The 14,992-nt window shown below is 42.1% G+C and overlaps 1 protein-coding gene across 1 annotated transcript in view; it reads left to right on the top strand.

Moving 5' to 3' along the window:
• XRCC4 (X-ray repair cross complementing 4) overlaps positions 1-14,992 on the top strand; it is a 340,917-nt gene that overhangs the window by 159,236 nt on the left and 166,689 nt on the right. Inside the window, exons 4-5 of the mRNA XM_083151842.1 lie at positions 12,318-12,484; positions 13,759-13,902. Coding sequence (XP_083007968.1) covers positions 12,318-12,484; positions 13,759-13,902 — 311 coding nt within the window. The remainder of the gene's footprint in view (positions 1-12,317; positions 12,485-13,758; positions 13,903-14,992) is intronic.

The following is a 14,992-nucleotide window of genomic DNA, read 5'->3' as shown; positions in this document are numbered from 1 at the left end:
AAATTCCCCCCCCACACCTTCATGTGTGCATGCGCTCCCGGAAAAGTGGGCGTAGCTTTGTAAAACGGGCATGACCTCTAATACAGACATGTATTGAAGTCCCTATTGTTACATTTAATAACACATTTCCCCTACTGACAACTCCTCCACAGAGATACCTCCCCTCACCCTGACACCAGTGACAACAACTTCACAGCAACCTCCCCCACCCTCTCACTTCTCTAACATGCATATCTGCCCCTAACACTGACCGTCCACACACACAAATCCCCCCTCCACACTGGCCTCACCATTTCCTCGCCTGACAGCACAGAGGGCTCTGCCCTGGGACGGATACACAGTAGCAGCCGGCTTATCTCTCCTCTGAGGCTCAGTTTGGGAGGAAGCGCTGCTGCCGCATCCTCCGCTGTTTGCTGCACAGTGCTCCTCTGTCTACTCCTCTCCTGCGGCCCAATTTAAATATTTCTGGAAGTAGAGGGAGCTGTGGGGCGAGCAGCTACTTGCAAGTGTTGGAGACGCACTGTACATGCCCTGTGGCCTTTCTGGCGCCCGCAGCTCGCGCTTCACTGAGAACCACCCTCCCCTGACCGTGAGCACACTCAGTTGGGAGGCTGTGCAGGCTTTCAAAGTCACCCGGATTCTGGGAGAATCCCTGCAAAAATGTCCTGGAGGGTTGCCACCAATTCAGGGAGAATCCAGGAAATCCTGGAGAGGTGGCAACCCTAATACTCAGGCTTAGGCCTGAAAACACAGGTACATACAGAAAATAAGCAAATGAACATAAAAAGCCCCAGCACTCCTTGTGCTAAGCAGGCTGTCTGCTGTAGCGGTCTGCAGCCACAATTACCTGCTCTTATTGCACAGCCCTTAGTCCCTGGTACCTACAATCACTTTTTTTTAAATCTTTTATGTATTCAAAGAGAAAACATTGATTTATAGACAACAAAATGCATAGATAATGGCATAATATGGAATATGTACATGTCTCTTTGCATTTTCATTGACTTAAAACAAATATAGAACAACAAAGAGAACAAACAAGGGTAGAGGAAAAAGTGGACGGGATGAAAAGTAGGGGTCAAAGACAGGTCAAGTGTCTAAAGAAGGGGAGACATATAGATTGCAGTATATGTAATGGGAAAACGAGAGAATGTGAACAGTTAAGGTGAGAGACCACCCCTCTCACCACAATACATACATAAATGGTCAACTAAATCATGAGTTCAATTCCCAGTCATAGCCAACCTTTGTGGAGTTTTTCCCTCCCTGTGCATGTGTGGGTTTCCTCCGGGTGCTCCAGTTTTCTCCACACTTCATAAATACTGGTAGGTTTAAAGGTTATTTAACTGCTGTCAAAAATGGACCCAAGTGGGAGTCTGTGTCCACATGTTTGAAAAGATCCACTTTCCAAAATGGTAATCTCCACTGGGCAGCAACTGAGGGCCTGATTCGTGGATTTTCACGGATATAAGCAAATTATTTTTGTACTGTGCATAAGTCTGCACTGCGCGTGTGCCGTGATGAATTAGCGAGGCGGTCTTAGGGAAGATTTGGACACAGTTGTTGACAGTCAAGTGAGCATGTTTTGGGAGGAAACAGGGATAAGAAATCAAATGCAGGTGCATGCCTTAGTCTAAAACTGTGGGGGATATTCTGGTTGATTCGAAAGGCTGAGAATTCGCAGCCTTGTGAGTCCACCAAACCCCGCCTTGCGAATGTTTGCCTGGCCGCCACCCATTTGCAGCGTGTGTTCGCATGCACTGGCTGCCAATGGATGTTTAACATAAACATCTATTCGCAGGCTGCGGGGGAACACCCATATCTTTCAATGGTTGCCGACCATCCAAAGATCTGGTGCGTGCATGCATATATAAAGTGACTCTCAGGTCATTTATATACAAGCGTGCAATTTTGGACTGAAATGGGCAGGCAGCTGACATCCGGTGATGTCAGCTGGCCGCCCACGTCACCCGGTGATTACCATGGGAACATCCAGCATTTTCAAGAGAACGCCCATGAAACACTGGGTGTTCCATGGATGTGTACCCCAGCCTGCCACCCCGCCACCCCCCACAATACCCGTCGTATGCACATGCACAGAAATGCGGCTCGATGGTCCATTCGGTGTGCATGAGCAGGGGTTTGGAACAAATTTCAACGGCTGTTACATTCCCATATTTTGACGTCTCCTGAATAATGCCCCATACACACGGTTCAATATGGCCTATATTTGTATTCGATTTTGCTTATATAAATAAAATGTAATCGAAATCAAATGGACATTGAGCGTTTTTTTCAGCCACATTCGATGCCAATTAGATCCCGATGCGCAGAATTGAAATTGAATAGAAAAGTAGACTGTACACGCAAAATTATATAGTTCAAATCGAATGCATTTTGCTTGCCATTCGATTCAATCTTGATTCGATCCCAATTAAATTGGGATCGAATTGCAATTTGAGAAATAAAATAAAGATTCCTCTTGTTCTAGTGAATTTGCAAGAATAAATATTACAGTTCATTAGGTTTCAATCCAGTTTGCTATCTATTCCCATATGTTTCAGTTTCTTTTATATACAGTAATATTAATCAAGTCTGCTGAGTTTGGTTTTCAAACCATTCATGTTTCCCAACCTGGAATTACTCAGGCTCATGTGGCCATTTACTGGATGCAGATAAGGATATTGACGAAGGTGTGGCCATTTTGGAGTCCAGGTCAAGGATGTGGGTCACCAACAGACCTCAGCGAGCCGGTGGGAAGATGAGTGGATGCATAAGCAAATAGCTGTCTGTTTCTGATCATTGATGTGTTCTGTGTTCACTACATTGTATGGTGCTATGGGCCATTTGTGGCACCCTACAAATAAAAGATAATAACATTAGTAACCTGGGCCAGGAAAATATTCCCTTACAATCTAGGAGCCAATAAATCTGCAACCCTAGAATTATATTAAACTATACAGGCGGATCCAGCCAGCACTGATTGTCAGGATCACTGTCTGATGTGACCATATATGCACATGATGAAACTAGATGAGTACTAGCCGATTATAGTCCAGGTCAAGGAGCTGGATCACTTTCAGACCACATTACAGCCCGTTAGTGCTTTAGGAATACAAAAGTAAACACAGTAGCTGTCTGTTCTGATCAACATAAATCCACGAACAATCTGAGCAATCTATAATGCACACTGTGCTTGTTTTGGGCCCATATGCAAGGCAGTATTGCTTTATCCTGGGCCAAGACAAATTCTTTTATAATCTAATAGCCAATAAATCTCCAGCCTTAATATGACAAAGCAGAGGGAGGAACTAGCGACTCTCGGGGGATATTCTGTGGACATTTATATCATCAGCGGTACAGGAGACGGAGTTAAAACTTTCAGCTGACCCTATTCATTTAAATAAATCCATTTCTTGCACCATTATTCTATACCTGGGGACACAGGTTGGCAGGCACACATTACTGGTATACGGTATTACAGGGTCCAGTTGGCAGCGTAATCCACCAGTGAATGAGAGGAGGACCACTAGTTCGCTTATAATCTAAGGCAGCGCAACAGTGTTCATCATTTGTTTTTGTACAGTATGCTTGATCTTTGGAGATCGGTAATTCTAGGTGATCACAGTGCAGCAGTCTTGGGGCGCGGTTATCTTTGATATCCTTTGTTTTCTAGATAGCGTGCCTTGTTGCGCTCGGCACACTATTATATTATCGCTCTATGCCCATTTAGAAAGTAAAGTATGAAAAACCACCTAATGACCATGTTGACCTATTTCATGTGTCAACCAATGACTGTCGCCCTAAGGCTTGTAGACCTAGTGACCACATCCCGCGTATACTGCATACGTACTGTAGACTTGGGTTTTTCTTTGAGTTGCTACCTGGAAAGTGCCCCAACCTCGTGCAGATTGCCACTAGATGCTTGTAGTTTATTTTGCAATGTTACCATAACTATTTTTATTTTAGCTTTCTTTTACTAGAACTATTTTTGGACCAAATCTTTCCACAAGTAAAGATGTAAAATAAAAGTTCAACAAACTCTTCTAATAGCAATCATAAAACATTCCCGGCTTCTATGGTCAGCCGCCGGCATGACATAGAGTTCACAATGCATATGCCACTGTCTAGACTGTATTGAAACTCGTTCTGCTTTGTCTTGAGGTTCTATTACTACCATTTATGTTAATTCTACTCATTTTCTATCTACCAGTGAAACGTTTTTGTTTTGCACTAAATGTTCTTTATCAGAACACAGTGAGTGCCCATGTACCACTGCAGTCAGATGTTTACTCATAATGTTGTTTGGATTTTCTTTATGTACATGCCAACACACCTCAACATGACATATTATACTTTTTATACTTCCAAATATTTAGATTTTGAAAGTTAGAACATAACGTACAACTATACTTCTACTTTCATTAAGAATGATTTTTGGGTTGGGTTTTTTTTACTCTCATAATGTTTCTCCAACAAACTACACCTAAAAGCAGAAACGAGTCAGTTCTCAGGCTGTGGAGTGAGGATTCTTGTTATGTTTCTATTCTGAAAATTGTATGAAATGCGTGTGTGTGTGTATATATATATACAGTAGGTATTGGTACTTTGGTGATATACTGGTGCACTGTCTTTTTCTTATCTCCTGGGCCCGGTAAGTTCAGTTGTCGTGGCTGTTAATGGCTCTGTTCTTTCATTGGTTGTCTGAAGCCCACTTAGCAGCTGCAGATATTTCCCACTGGCAGGTCACAGAGAGTTTCTTCTGGAGTACACTAATTTCCACAAGTGCCACTGCCATATGGTGTCCCATAGGGTTCTATATTATCTCTTTTGCAGTATACATGCTGCCAGTTATGGTGAAATAACGTCATGGCCTGGTCTAAAACTGCTATGCACAATGGTACTGTACCTGACCTAAGCTCGGGCAACGAGACGCAATAACAACCGTAAATGGCAGTCTACAGTAGCTGAGCTCCAGGAACTGATAAGTGCCATTTGGCTGCGAATGAGCCCTTATAAAACAGAGGTCCTCATGATATGCCGTAGGACAAGACCTCAGCATAGCGTACCAACAGGACTTACACTTGGAGGTTCAAAGTGACAAAAAGCTGAATATGTGTGCGGAATGTTGGTGCAGTCATAGATGGTAGCTTCAAACTTTGGGGTACTGATCTAAATGTGTTCCAGGGCTGAAGCATTAACTTACTTAATAGTGTAGCCTGTTGCTGATTGCAAAAATACAGGGGACCAAAATGTCTGTTTTTCCCCTGCATTTCTAGAACCAGGAGTTGAGTTGCAACTGGACTGGAACACGGCGCTTAGTAAATTTACCCCTTAAACTGGTAGCTTTCTATGTATTAAGATTAGATGACTAGATTTGTTGGGTTCAGCGGCATATTTATAATGGTTGCAGTGTCCACAGTGCATACGGGCCCCTTAGTCCTAGGGGGGCCCACACCACACACGCTGCACCCATGTTTGATACTTACCTTCCATAGTACAGTACAGAGTGCAGGAGCACTGCTGAAATCACCGGAAAAATTACGTGGCGGACATTTTTCCAGAGATCCACGCATGCGCAGTCAGAGCGCACTTGTGCTCAGACCCTACTACATGCTGCATGGCTCTCGGCATAGAGAAGGGGGTCCGGCCGGAAAAGGCTGTACACAGGCCTCCTCCTTTCTTAAAATGCCCCGGTTGGGTTTGTATAGCAAGTCAAAATAGTGTTATAATAAAAATGAATAAATGATTAAATAACACTATTGCATGGCAATGTTTCTGTTTTGTTTGTAATGCAACTTGTGAAATATTGAATTGCTGTAGTGGTATGTTATCTTTTATATGTTTGTACATTCTTAAGACCATAGTAACAGATGTGGAATGTGGAAAGAACTAATTTTAATTCCCCTTGCTTGGAAAAAGGTTTATTCAAATGTATGGTAGGAAATATGTTGCAGTATTTTGTCATGTAAATGTCTCAAGCTATTTACTGATAAACTAAACATTCTCCAAATAGCCAATATCCGAACTGTACTCTTCATTGCAATATAATCTATAGGGCTCATTTGGAGTTAGAAGTAGATTTGACTGGTAATATCCAAAATTCATCCGTACTGTACCTTACACAGGACACTGCAAAAACCCATGCACTTATTATTTCACGCATTGATTATTGCCTGATCTTCCTGGCTAGACGCTCAACATCTGCTGATCCGCTCTGTCAATCTCACCATTGGTTGCCTTTATAACATCTGCTGATCGGCTCGGTCAATCTCTCCATTGCTTGCCTTTATATTCCTGTATTCAATATAAAATACTTCTACTTACATACAAAGCCATTACTCTGACTACACTGACTTATATATCTTCGCTTATCTCAAAATGTATCCCCACCCGACCTCTCCGCTCTGCACAAGATCTGCGTCTCTCATCGACACTCATTACTTGTTCCATTTACACTTACAGGATTTTTGTCGGGCAGCACCGGCCTTATGGAATGCACATTAAGACACTCCTCTAGCCTCCAAACTTTCAAGCGTTCCCTGAAAACTTACCTCTTCAGGCAAGCTTATCATATTCCAGAAACCCCACATAACCTCCAGTAGCATTCATAACTAATTGCATCACATCAGGACTGTCTTGTAATCTGGTGGGACTGCCATGCTATAGAATCCTATCCTTATGTATCCCTCCTATTATCCCTATAGATTGTAAACTTGCGAGCAGGGCCCTTCTACTTCGATGTCAGTTTGTTACTATCCAGTTTGTTTTATTACCGTTGTTTCCATTTGTAAAGCATAACGGAATATGCTGCACTATATAAGAAAATGTTTTTACTTGCATATCTCCTGACTGTCCCTATTTTCATTGGACAGTCTCCATTTTGGGACTGTTCCACTGTCATACCCAGGGCAGCTGAGAGGTATGTCAACCCCCGGTAAAAAAAAAAAAAAAAAAAAAAAAAAAAAAAAAAAAAAATGGGTGTGGCCTAATTACGGGAGGCGTGGCCACCTCCTGGGATTAGGCCATGCTCTCAAAATGTTTAGGGGGTGAAAACACACTTCAAAGTCGAGGGGGTGTTATTGTCATCCCCCCCAGCAGCAGCACATGCTGTAGGTGTGAGCTGCCTGGGAGGGACAGCGGTGGTACGGGAGGGGTCTGACCAGGGCCCCTGCTGGACCCCTCCAGCAAGCCTGTGACCGGGTAATTAGTACCTGCTCCCCCCCCCCTGCCCTGGTCATACCTGGGGGCTAGCAGTTTCCCGTAATGGGGGGGGGGGCAGTTGGGAGTCCCCCTGTCACTTGCTGCTGGCCATATCCCAATAATGATTGACAGTGGAAAGGGAGGCTCACAGGAACGCCAACCCCGCAAAGCCACATGCCTTTGGTTGGGCTACACCTCCTTTTGGCACCGGGGTTCCCGCTTTCATCAGGCCCTATGTTGGGAGTTACAGATGGAGCCGGCCTGGCAAATTGCCAGATTGTCTCCGCTGGCGATCCGCTCCATCTGACTGAGACGCGCGTGCGTCTCACACGCACGTACGTCTCAGTTTCCGGGCAGCGGGGCGACAGGAACCCTGTCCATCTCCGCTTCAGGAAGACGGACAGGGTTAGGGGAGGCGGTGGGGGAGAGCGGGGAGGCGGTGGGGATCCCGGGGGAAGCGCCGTCGGAAGGGGACGCGCGTGCATGTCGTGCGCGTGCGTCCCCTTTCGCAGATCAGATGGTGGCTGGCGGGGGATGGCGGATGGCGATTCTTCCGCCATCCCCTGCAAAGACCAGGCCGGCTCCATCTGTATGTACATGTGATGGAAGCAAATGCATTTTCATGTGGTATACAAATACTATAATCTTATCCTGTAATTTAAAGGTGGGCTAGAACCTGCTTCTCTTTCACATTTTGCACATACCCCTCACCTCCCATGCAGTTTGGGCAGGCACGGTTAATATGTTGGAAGATCGTCCAACCGCCCCATATGGAAATCACAATTTGAATTGTGGATGGGAACGGGGCTGGGGATGTAGAGAATTATTCCACTGCAATAACAATCTCAGTAGGCCACACCTTTTTTTTTTACATAGTCACGCCCCCAGCCTGCCACATAACACATACCTGTACCCATCTTAATTTTTCCAGCTATGTCATATAGCTTTGCCATAGTAAAAATATCTCTATTTATTACTAACCCTTCTATTTCAGTAAGCTTTTCTGTACGATTTTTCAGACTACTTTAAAGAGGCAATAAAAAAAAAAAAAACCTTAAATTAAATACAGTGGCTAAATTGACTAAAAATAGTCACTTTTGTCAAATTGGGATCTAGTATTAATTGGCCCTGTGTTCTCAGTTGTGTTGTGTATATATAAAGAACCACATAATGTCCTGAGAAAGGTACAAAACACATGGTGTTTCAAAATATTTATTTTTGTTTTGACCTACAGTATCTAACTTTTTATTGACCACATTTAAAATAAACCTATGTCCACATTTCCTAGGTGCTTTCAAATAGATACAGTACTCTGTACATTGTTCCTGACATGGCATGACATGAATCTCTGTAACACTACAACTGGCCATTGAATCTGACCTGCTAATGGGATTACTGCAGATTTCATCGTTGTGCTCTGCCAGTCTGCATACCCCCAATGATATGTCACCATTAGTTCATACAGTCACCTCGGGACATTTCCCACTATCACTCATACACAGATCTGTCGTGTCTGAAGTTATTGGACATTTAATCCTTCACTTAATTTGGGAGATTAGAAATAACCACTTATCTGTCCTCGTGTATTTACACAGCTAGTTTGTCTTAAACCAGCGTGTGGCATGAATTTTTTTATCCCTCTTGAATGAGTGTGCCATGCAGGTGTTGAAAACCGGTTTCCTCTCCACAAATGGTAATCTTTGGTAAAGCCGTTAGATAAATGATAAGGCTGTACCTTGTCACTACTGCAACTTACACCCTACACTGACAGACACATCTTTTAGTTGCTGAAATCTGTTTAACTGGACAAGTTGCATAAAAAGTAAATTTTCTTGATTTGATGTCTCTACTTTATCATGATGTCCAGCACAAATTGACATTTCAGTTGTTGTATATAAAAGTTTTTAATGTTGAAATGTTTGTTTTCGCTGCTTAATGTATTAACCATTTATTATTTTCTGTAGAGAATTGTGCGAAGCCAAGTTTATGTATTTAATAACACTATTACACAGCGGTTTCCAAACTGTGCGTCTAGGGACACGAGGGTGTCATGGTGCGCTTGCAGTGGCAGGGTCACCGAGAGGGAGGAGCGGGTACTAATTACCCGGGCCTGGGGTTGCTGGAGGGGGCAGGCGGGGGCCCTGGCCCGACCCACCCCGCTTCCCCCTCAGTCCCTCCCGGGCAGCACAAACCTACAGCATGTGCAGGCTCAGCATGAGCATCTCACTGACAGCGTGTGTCAACACAGCACATACTGTAGGTGTGTGCTGCTGCTGATGGGGGGTGACAATGACACCCCCCTCGACTTTCTTTAAAGTTTTTTTTTTTCACCCCCCTAATTGTTTTGGGGGTGTGGCCTAATTGCAGGAGGTGGCTACGCCTCCTGTGATTAGGCCACACCCCCAAATTTTTATCGGGCCCAGTATACCTCTCGGCGGCCCTGTGCAGAGGTGCCTAGGGTCGGTGGTCCAGAAACAAATCAAGGGCCTTATTTTGGTTCATTCTTTCTGACAAAATCCTTCTTAGATGGGCAAAACCATGTGCACTGCAGGTGGGGCAGGTGTTACTTGTGCAGAGAGAATTAGATTTGGGTGGGGTTTTACTTCAAAGTGAGATCTATATTGCAGTGTAAAAATAAAGCAGTCAGTATTTTCCCTGCACAGAAACAAAATTACTCACCCAAATCTAATTCTCTCTGCACAAGTTACATCTGCCCCCCCTGCAGTGCACATGGTTTTGCCCATCTAAGAAGGATTTTGTCAGAAAGAATGAACCAAAATAAGGCCCCAAATCACAACATATACGGTCAGAGTGATAGGCAAAGCCAGTGTTAGTGGCTGCCAATAATACAATATGGGGACCATCAGAAGCACAACTGTACACCACTGCCATATAACTATACCTAACGAAGAAAGATAGACAATTTACTTAATTAAATTTATGTTTATTTTTTTAAATTTAGCAATGAAATACTTTAATACTTGCGGTACCATGAAGGAAAAGCTGATACTCTAGGACACTGGGCTTCAAAAACGTTTCTGAGCCATTGCTATAACAATCCACCCTGTGATATATCAAAGAATGTTTATTATTGTGCTTAATAACACACCGATTTGTACACAAAAACGTATCCACAAATTGCACCAAATAACCCATTTGGTGAGCAATGGACGATGAATGCTGGGGACACACTGGAGAGATTCCCGTGGCCGCCAATATAATTAACTATATCGGTTATGCCATGGGAGAACAACACAGTGCATACACACTGACCCATATTGTTCACGATATTGGTCAGTGATATCACCCACCCCTGAGCTGCATGTACAGATGACAGAAGTGGTCGTAAATGACTTGTAGCTGCATGCGTTAACGGTATTGACCATGCACACTGGATGATATGCAGGCAATATCATTAACGATGTATCACCCAGTGTGGTCCCAGCTTTATTTAAACCATGATTTTTAAAAATTTAAATTAGGAGTTTTCGTGTTATGTACGTAATACACTATGATCTACTTAGTATAATATCAAATTAACACACAATATTTCTGGCCTCCATCACTTTTCTTGTTAGAAAAACTGGAGTTACTGTATTGCAATATTCACATTTATATTTTGTTAAATTTTTGAAAATTTAATTGAGTTTACCAAATGGATTAGAAATAAAAATCCTTGGTTTTATATAGATTGCAGCTTAGAATGTTCATAGTAAAGTATTTGGAGAGTGCAGAATCTCTTGTGTAAACTCATGCACGTCCAAGTCACTCGGCGGCGGGGAGCAGAAACCCTGCTGGCGGATGGCGGGGCTGGCAGCTGGCGATTCTATTGCCAGCCTCCGGCTGAACGAGTCCCACTCCATCTGTATATTTCTAGTGATGTTACATATCAGACATCTTATCACTAAAAGTTTAGTAAGGCAAGGTATACATTATTTGTGATGTAGCATAAATGAACATTCAATAATTCAATAAATAATTAAAATCCTTATGGTGGATACTATAACTTGATGTCTAAATGAACTGAGCTTTTCCTAAAAGCAGCAATTAAAGTCCTTCCATTTACTGCCATTTATCAGACCCAAAGGTGTATGGCAATAGAGTCAACTGCCTCCGGGCTCCAAGCCCTGAAGGGGCACCTGCATTTACAACTGTATGATTCACAGCGGAATCCAAGGTGCTGCTCTTTCAATGGAGATTTGTGGTGTACCCGCTGCTGCATAGTTTATTGGCTCTGTCCTAGGACCCCCAAAACCTGCAATAGGAGGCAGAATAGCTCCCGCCTGATACCGCTCAGCCTGTGCTGCAGAAAGGGATGGTGCACCAGCCGCTGCTGCACCGTGAGATGGGACCTGCCAGTGAACATTGATTCTGCATGTTGCAGACGGCTGAATGTCGTGAGTCCCGGCCATTGTCACACAGCAGAGCTGGAGCCCTACCAATTCACTGTGAGCTACAGTCGTTTGTTGTTGTTTTTTATATTGGTGGGGGGAGGACCAAATTCCAACTTGCCTCAGGGCAACTGGGATGAACGTACGCCTGTGTTCAGACCTACTATAAATATCTCACTCTCATTAGTATCTGTGACAATAGAATTTAAACGTGTCATTTTAGTTTATTAATGTTTGTCTGCAACAATGGTTACAGATGATGCTGAATAGTTGTCAAATTTTTTCACCATACCTGCCAAATGATGGAAGCACCACCTACAGTATTTCTGAGTCTTCAGCTGCCACTTACAGGCAGAATTCCCTCACTTTTGAATGGATGCTCACAGAAGAGTGCAATCTACAACAGTTCAACAGTTTAAAATGGGCACGCCACAAGAGTAGAAAAAGACGATTACAGCCGTTGATGCAGTGTTCTATTTGTGGTTTATGCTGTACGCAAAAGTGTTGGTTGTTCTTCAATCAACTGGTTATTAAAATAGCCTACTATATGAGTTGACTGTTGCTTTATTTACTCAATTTGATTTGTCTCAATTTAAGCACTACAAAGAAATAATTATTTTTTGTAGTATAATCTTAATTTTTCTGTAATGATAAATACAAAATATACCTATATGAAAATAGTTTAGGAACTCTCTCTAAAATAACCTTTTATTGTCTTTACAGTTTAAACTTGGATCACTCAAACTGAAGAGTGCCCCACATCCGGCTGAAATCATCAAAGAGTTAATTAATTATTGTTTGAACTGTACAACAGAATTACTTAGTAGAAATGAACATCTGCTGAAGGAAAATGAAAGACTCCAATGTGACTGGCAATACATTCATGACAAGTAAGGAATTATAACTACTATGGTACAAGAGCTAATTTAGAAGTAAGATGTAAATGAATGGAATACTATAGTTTCACAAGCAAATCACTATTGGAAGTGGTGGTAGGCATACCAAGTAATACCGGTCTACCTTAATCACTGTGTAGAAAGAATCTGTTGGTTCCGTACATAATATGACATACAATACACAATGTCCAAGAATACCAGCCTTGCTAAGTCATACACAGTATAGGTATTTATAGCTTTCCTATAATCAACCAGCTGCCTGTATGTTAACATATTTCTATCCCATTAGCATTTCAGAAGTAGCTGTTTTGTAGTATTAACCAACACTTTATATTTGTCCAATAGGAACCAGTGATTAAATTAAAGGAAGTTGCACAAAGATACAAGAAAAGCAGTTTCAGCTGTAGAGGAAGTTAGGATGTAGCTTATACCTCTTTCACATCGCAGTACCAGGTCGGACTGGTCCGGTGCTTTCACATTAAACCCGGTTCCCCCATTGTACAGAAGGCATCCTGGGTTTAACCCTTCTTAACCCATGTAGACTTGCCGGGTTTGGATTTATTAATAAACAAGATAATTAAAATGTAATAGCATGCATAAATTATACAATGAGCCTCTAATTGGTACCAATTAGAGGCTTGTTGTATAATTTATGCATGCTATTACATTTTAATTATCTTGTTTATTAATAAATCCTTGTTATACCTAGCTGTGTTATTGTTTTATACATCAGTATAGCACCAGCGCTGTTCCATATCTCTATTTTTATTTTTATATATACTATTGGGGACTAACACACCTCTATTTGAACAGCTGCTAATTGATTGCGCCAAGGTCTAATTTCTCTTTTTCTGGAATTGCCGGGTTTGTCGACCCAGGTTATAAGCTTTGGTGTTTTCATGCCTTACCTCGACCCGGGATGACATGCCACAACCCAACAATTACCCAGGTCCGAAGTGCAGTGTGAAAGAGGTATTAGTGATGTTAATAGTTCCATGTGAAATGGAAGACCACATTATTAAGGATATTAGATTAACTCACAATATGGATGCCTATGCACTCAGTGACTGCGTATTGGTACACATTAGTGCACATGAGTGAGCTGTTTTGTGTGATATACTGTAGAATTAGTCCTTCACAATATTCTTTCTTTTTTTTTTTTGTATTTCAAAACAAGTAACTTTTTACTTATTGTGAAATGGGATCTTACTGTAACATACTGCTATAATGAATAATATGGAAGACAAGAGACTATTTTTTCTTTCCAGGCTTGAAAAATTTGTAAATAGTAAGGAAGAACTGGAGCGTGATCTGTATACTAAATTTACATGTGTGCTTAATGAGAAGAAAGCAAAGATTAGGGGTCTGAATGAGAAGCTGACAGAGGCTCAGCAGAAGGTGCAGGAAAAAAGGTATTTACTACTGTATATTAAATTATTTCAAATGAATTCATAAATTAAATTCTTTTGACAGCATTGCTAAGACATGGGGACAGGGATGCTTGGTGACACAACCAAAAAGATCCAAAACTTTGGTGAATATGCCCGTCAGTGATCGAAACATAAAAGTTATAATGGAACTCCACACGAAAATAAACATACATACATTTTACCCACACAAGATCCAAATTTTCTTAAATCTTTGTATGGCTTTCTACTCACTAATGGTTTACAAATCAGATACATGCAGGCGGATCTGATATATATAAGGCACCAATGTGGTTACGAGTGGTCGCCTTCTGACATAGAGACATCAAGTGGTGGATCCAGAGGTGGGGCTGCAAAACAGTTAAAAATTCATATGGGGAGCCAAACCAACTTCCATTCCAAAGTGACTCACACTTGCAGCTGGTGTGGCTGCCCTAACTGTGCTGCAGCCCCTCCTCTGTAGCCACCAATGGAGAAATCCCTTCACTTCTTAGTTCCAATTCTATAGTATGCCATTTTGGAAGTATTATACTCTTTTCAAATCATTAAATGTGGCATACAGTATGTTTTGTCATTTAAATGTAAGTATGGAAATTAAGCTAAAACAGGTGTATGCCTAAAAATGTCAAATACGTACACCAAACAGGTATAATTCATAATTCATGGCATGGCAGGAAAATCTCCAACATTTTTACTAATCACAGATGGAACTTATAATTCTCTATAGACCAAAAGGATACTTGGTTTTTGAATATCTTGGCAAAGTCAGCTTGTCATCTGTTAACGACGAAATTCACCATAGAGATGAAATGTATACTTCGATTGTGGACATCCACTTTCTAGTCTTAAAACACTTAGGGGGGTATTCAATGTGCCGCCGGTATTCCCGACGGGGGAAATAGCGGCGGGTCCCTATTCAATGCTGTCTTTAGCGACGAAACTGAGATTTTTCTATAAGCTGCACTTAAAGTTGTATCATTTACTGACATGTATCTAACCCAAGGGCGAAACTCCCAGAGGCAATAGAGTCACCTGCCTCTGGGCTCTAAGCCCTGAAGGGGCACCTGCATTTAAA

This window comes from Crinia signifera, chromosome 1, assembly GCF_055691185.1.
Source record: "Crinia signifera chromosome 1, ASM5569118v1, whole genome shotgun sequence".
NCBI lineage: Eukaryota > Metazoa > Chordata > Amphibia > Anura > Myobatrachidae > Crinia > Crinia signifera.
The sequence above is the reverse complement of the archived record's forward strand: the minus strand, read 5'-3'. Positions and strand labels throughout refer to the sequence as shown.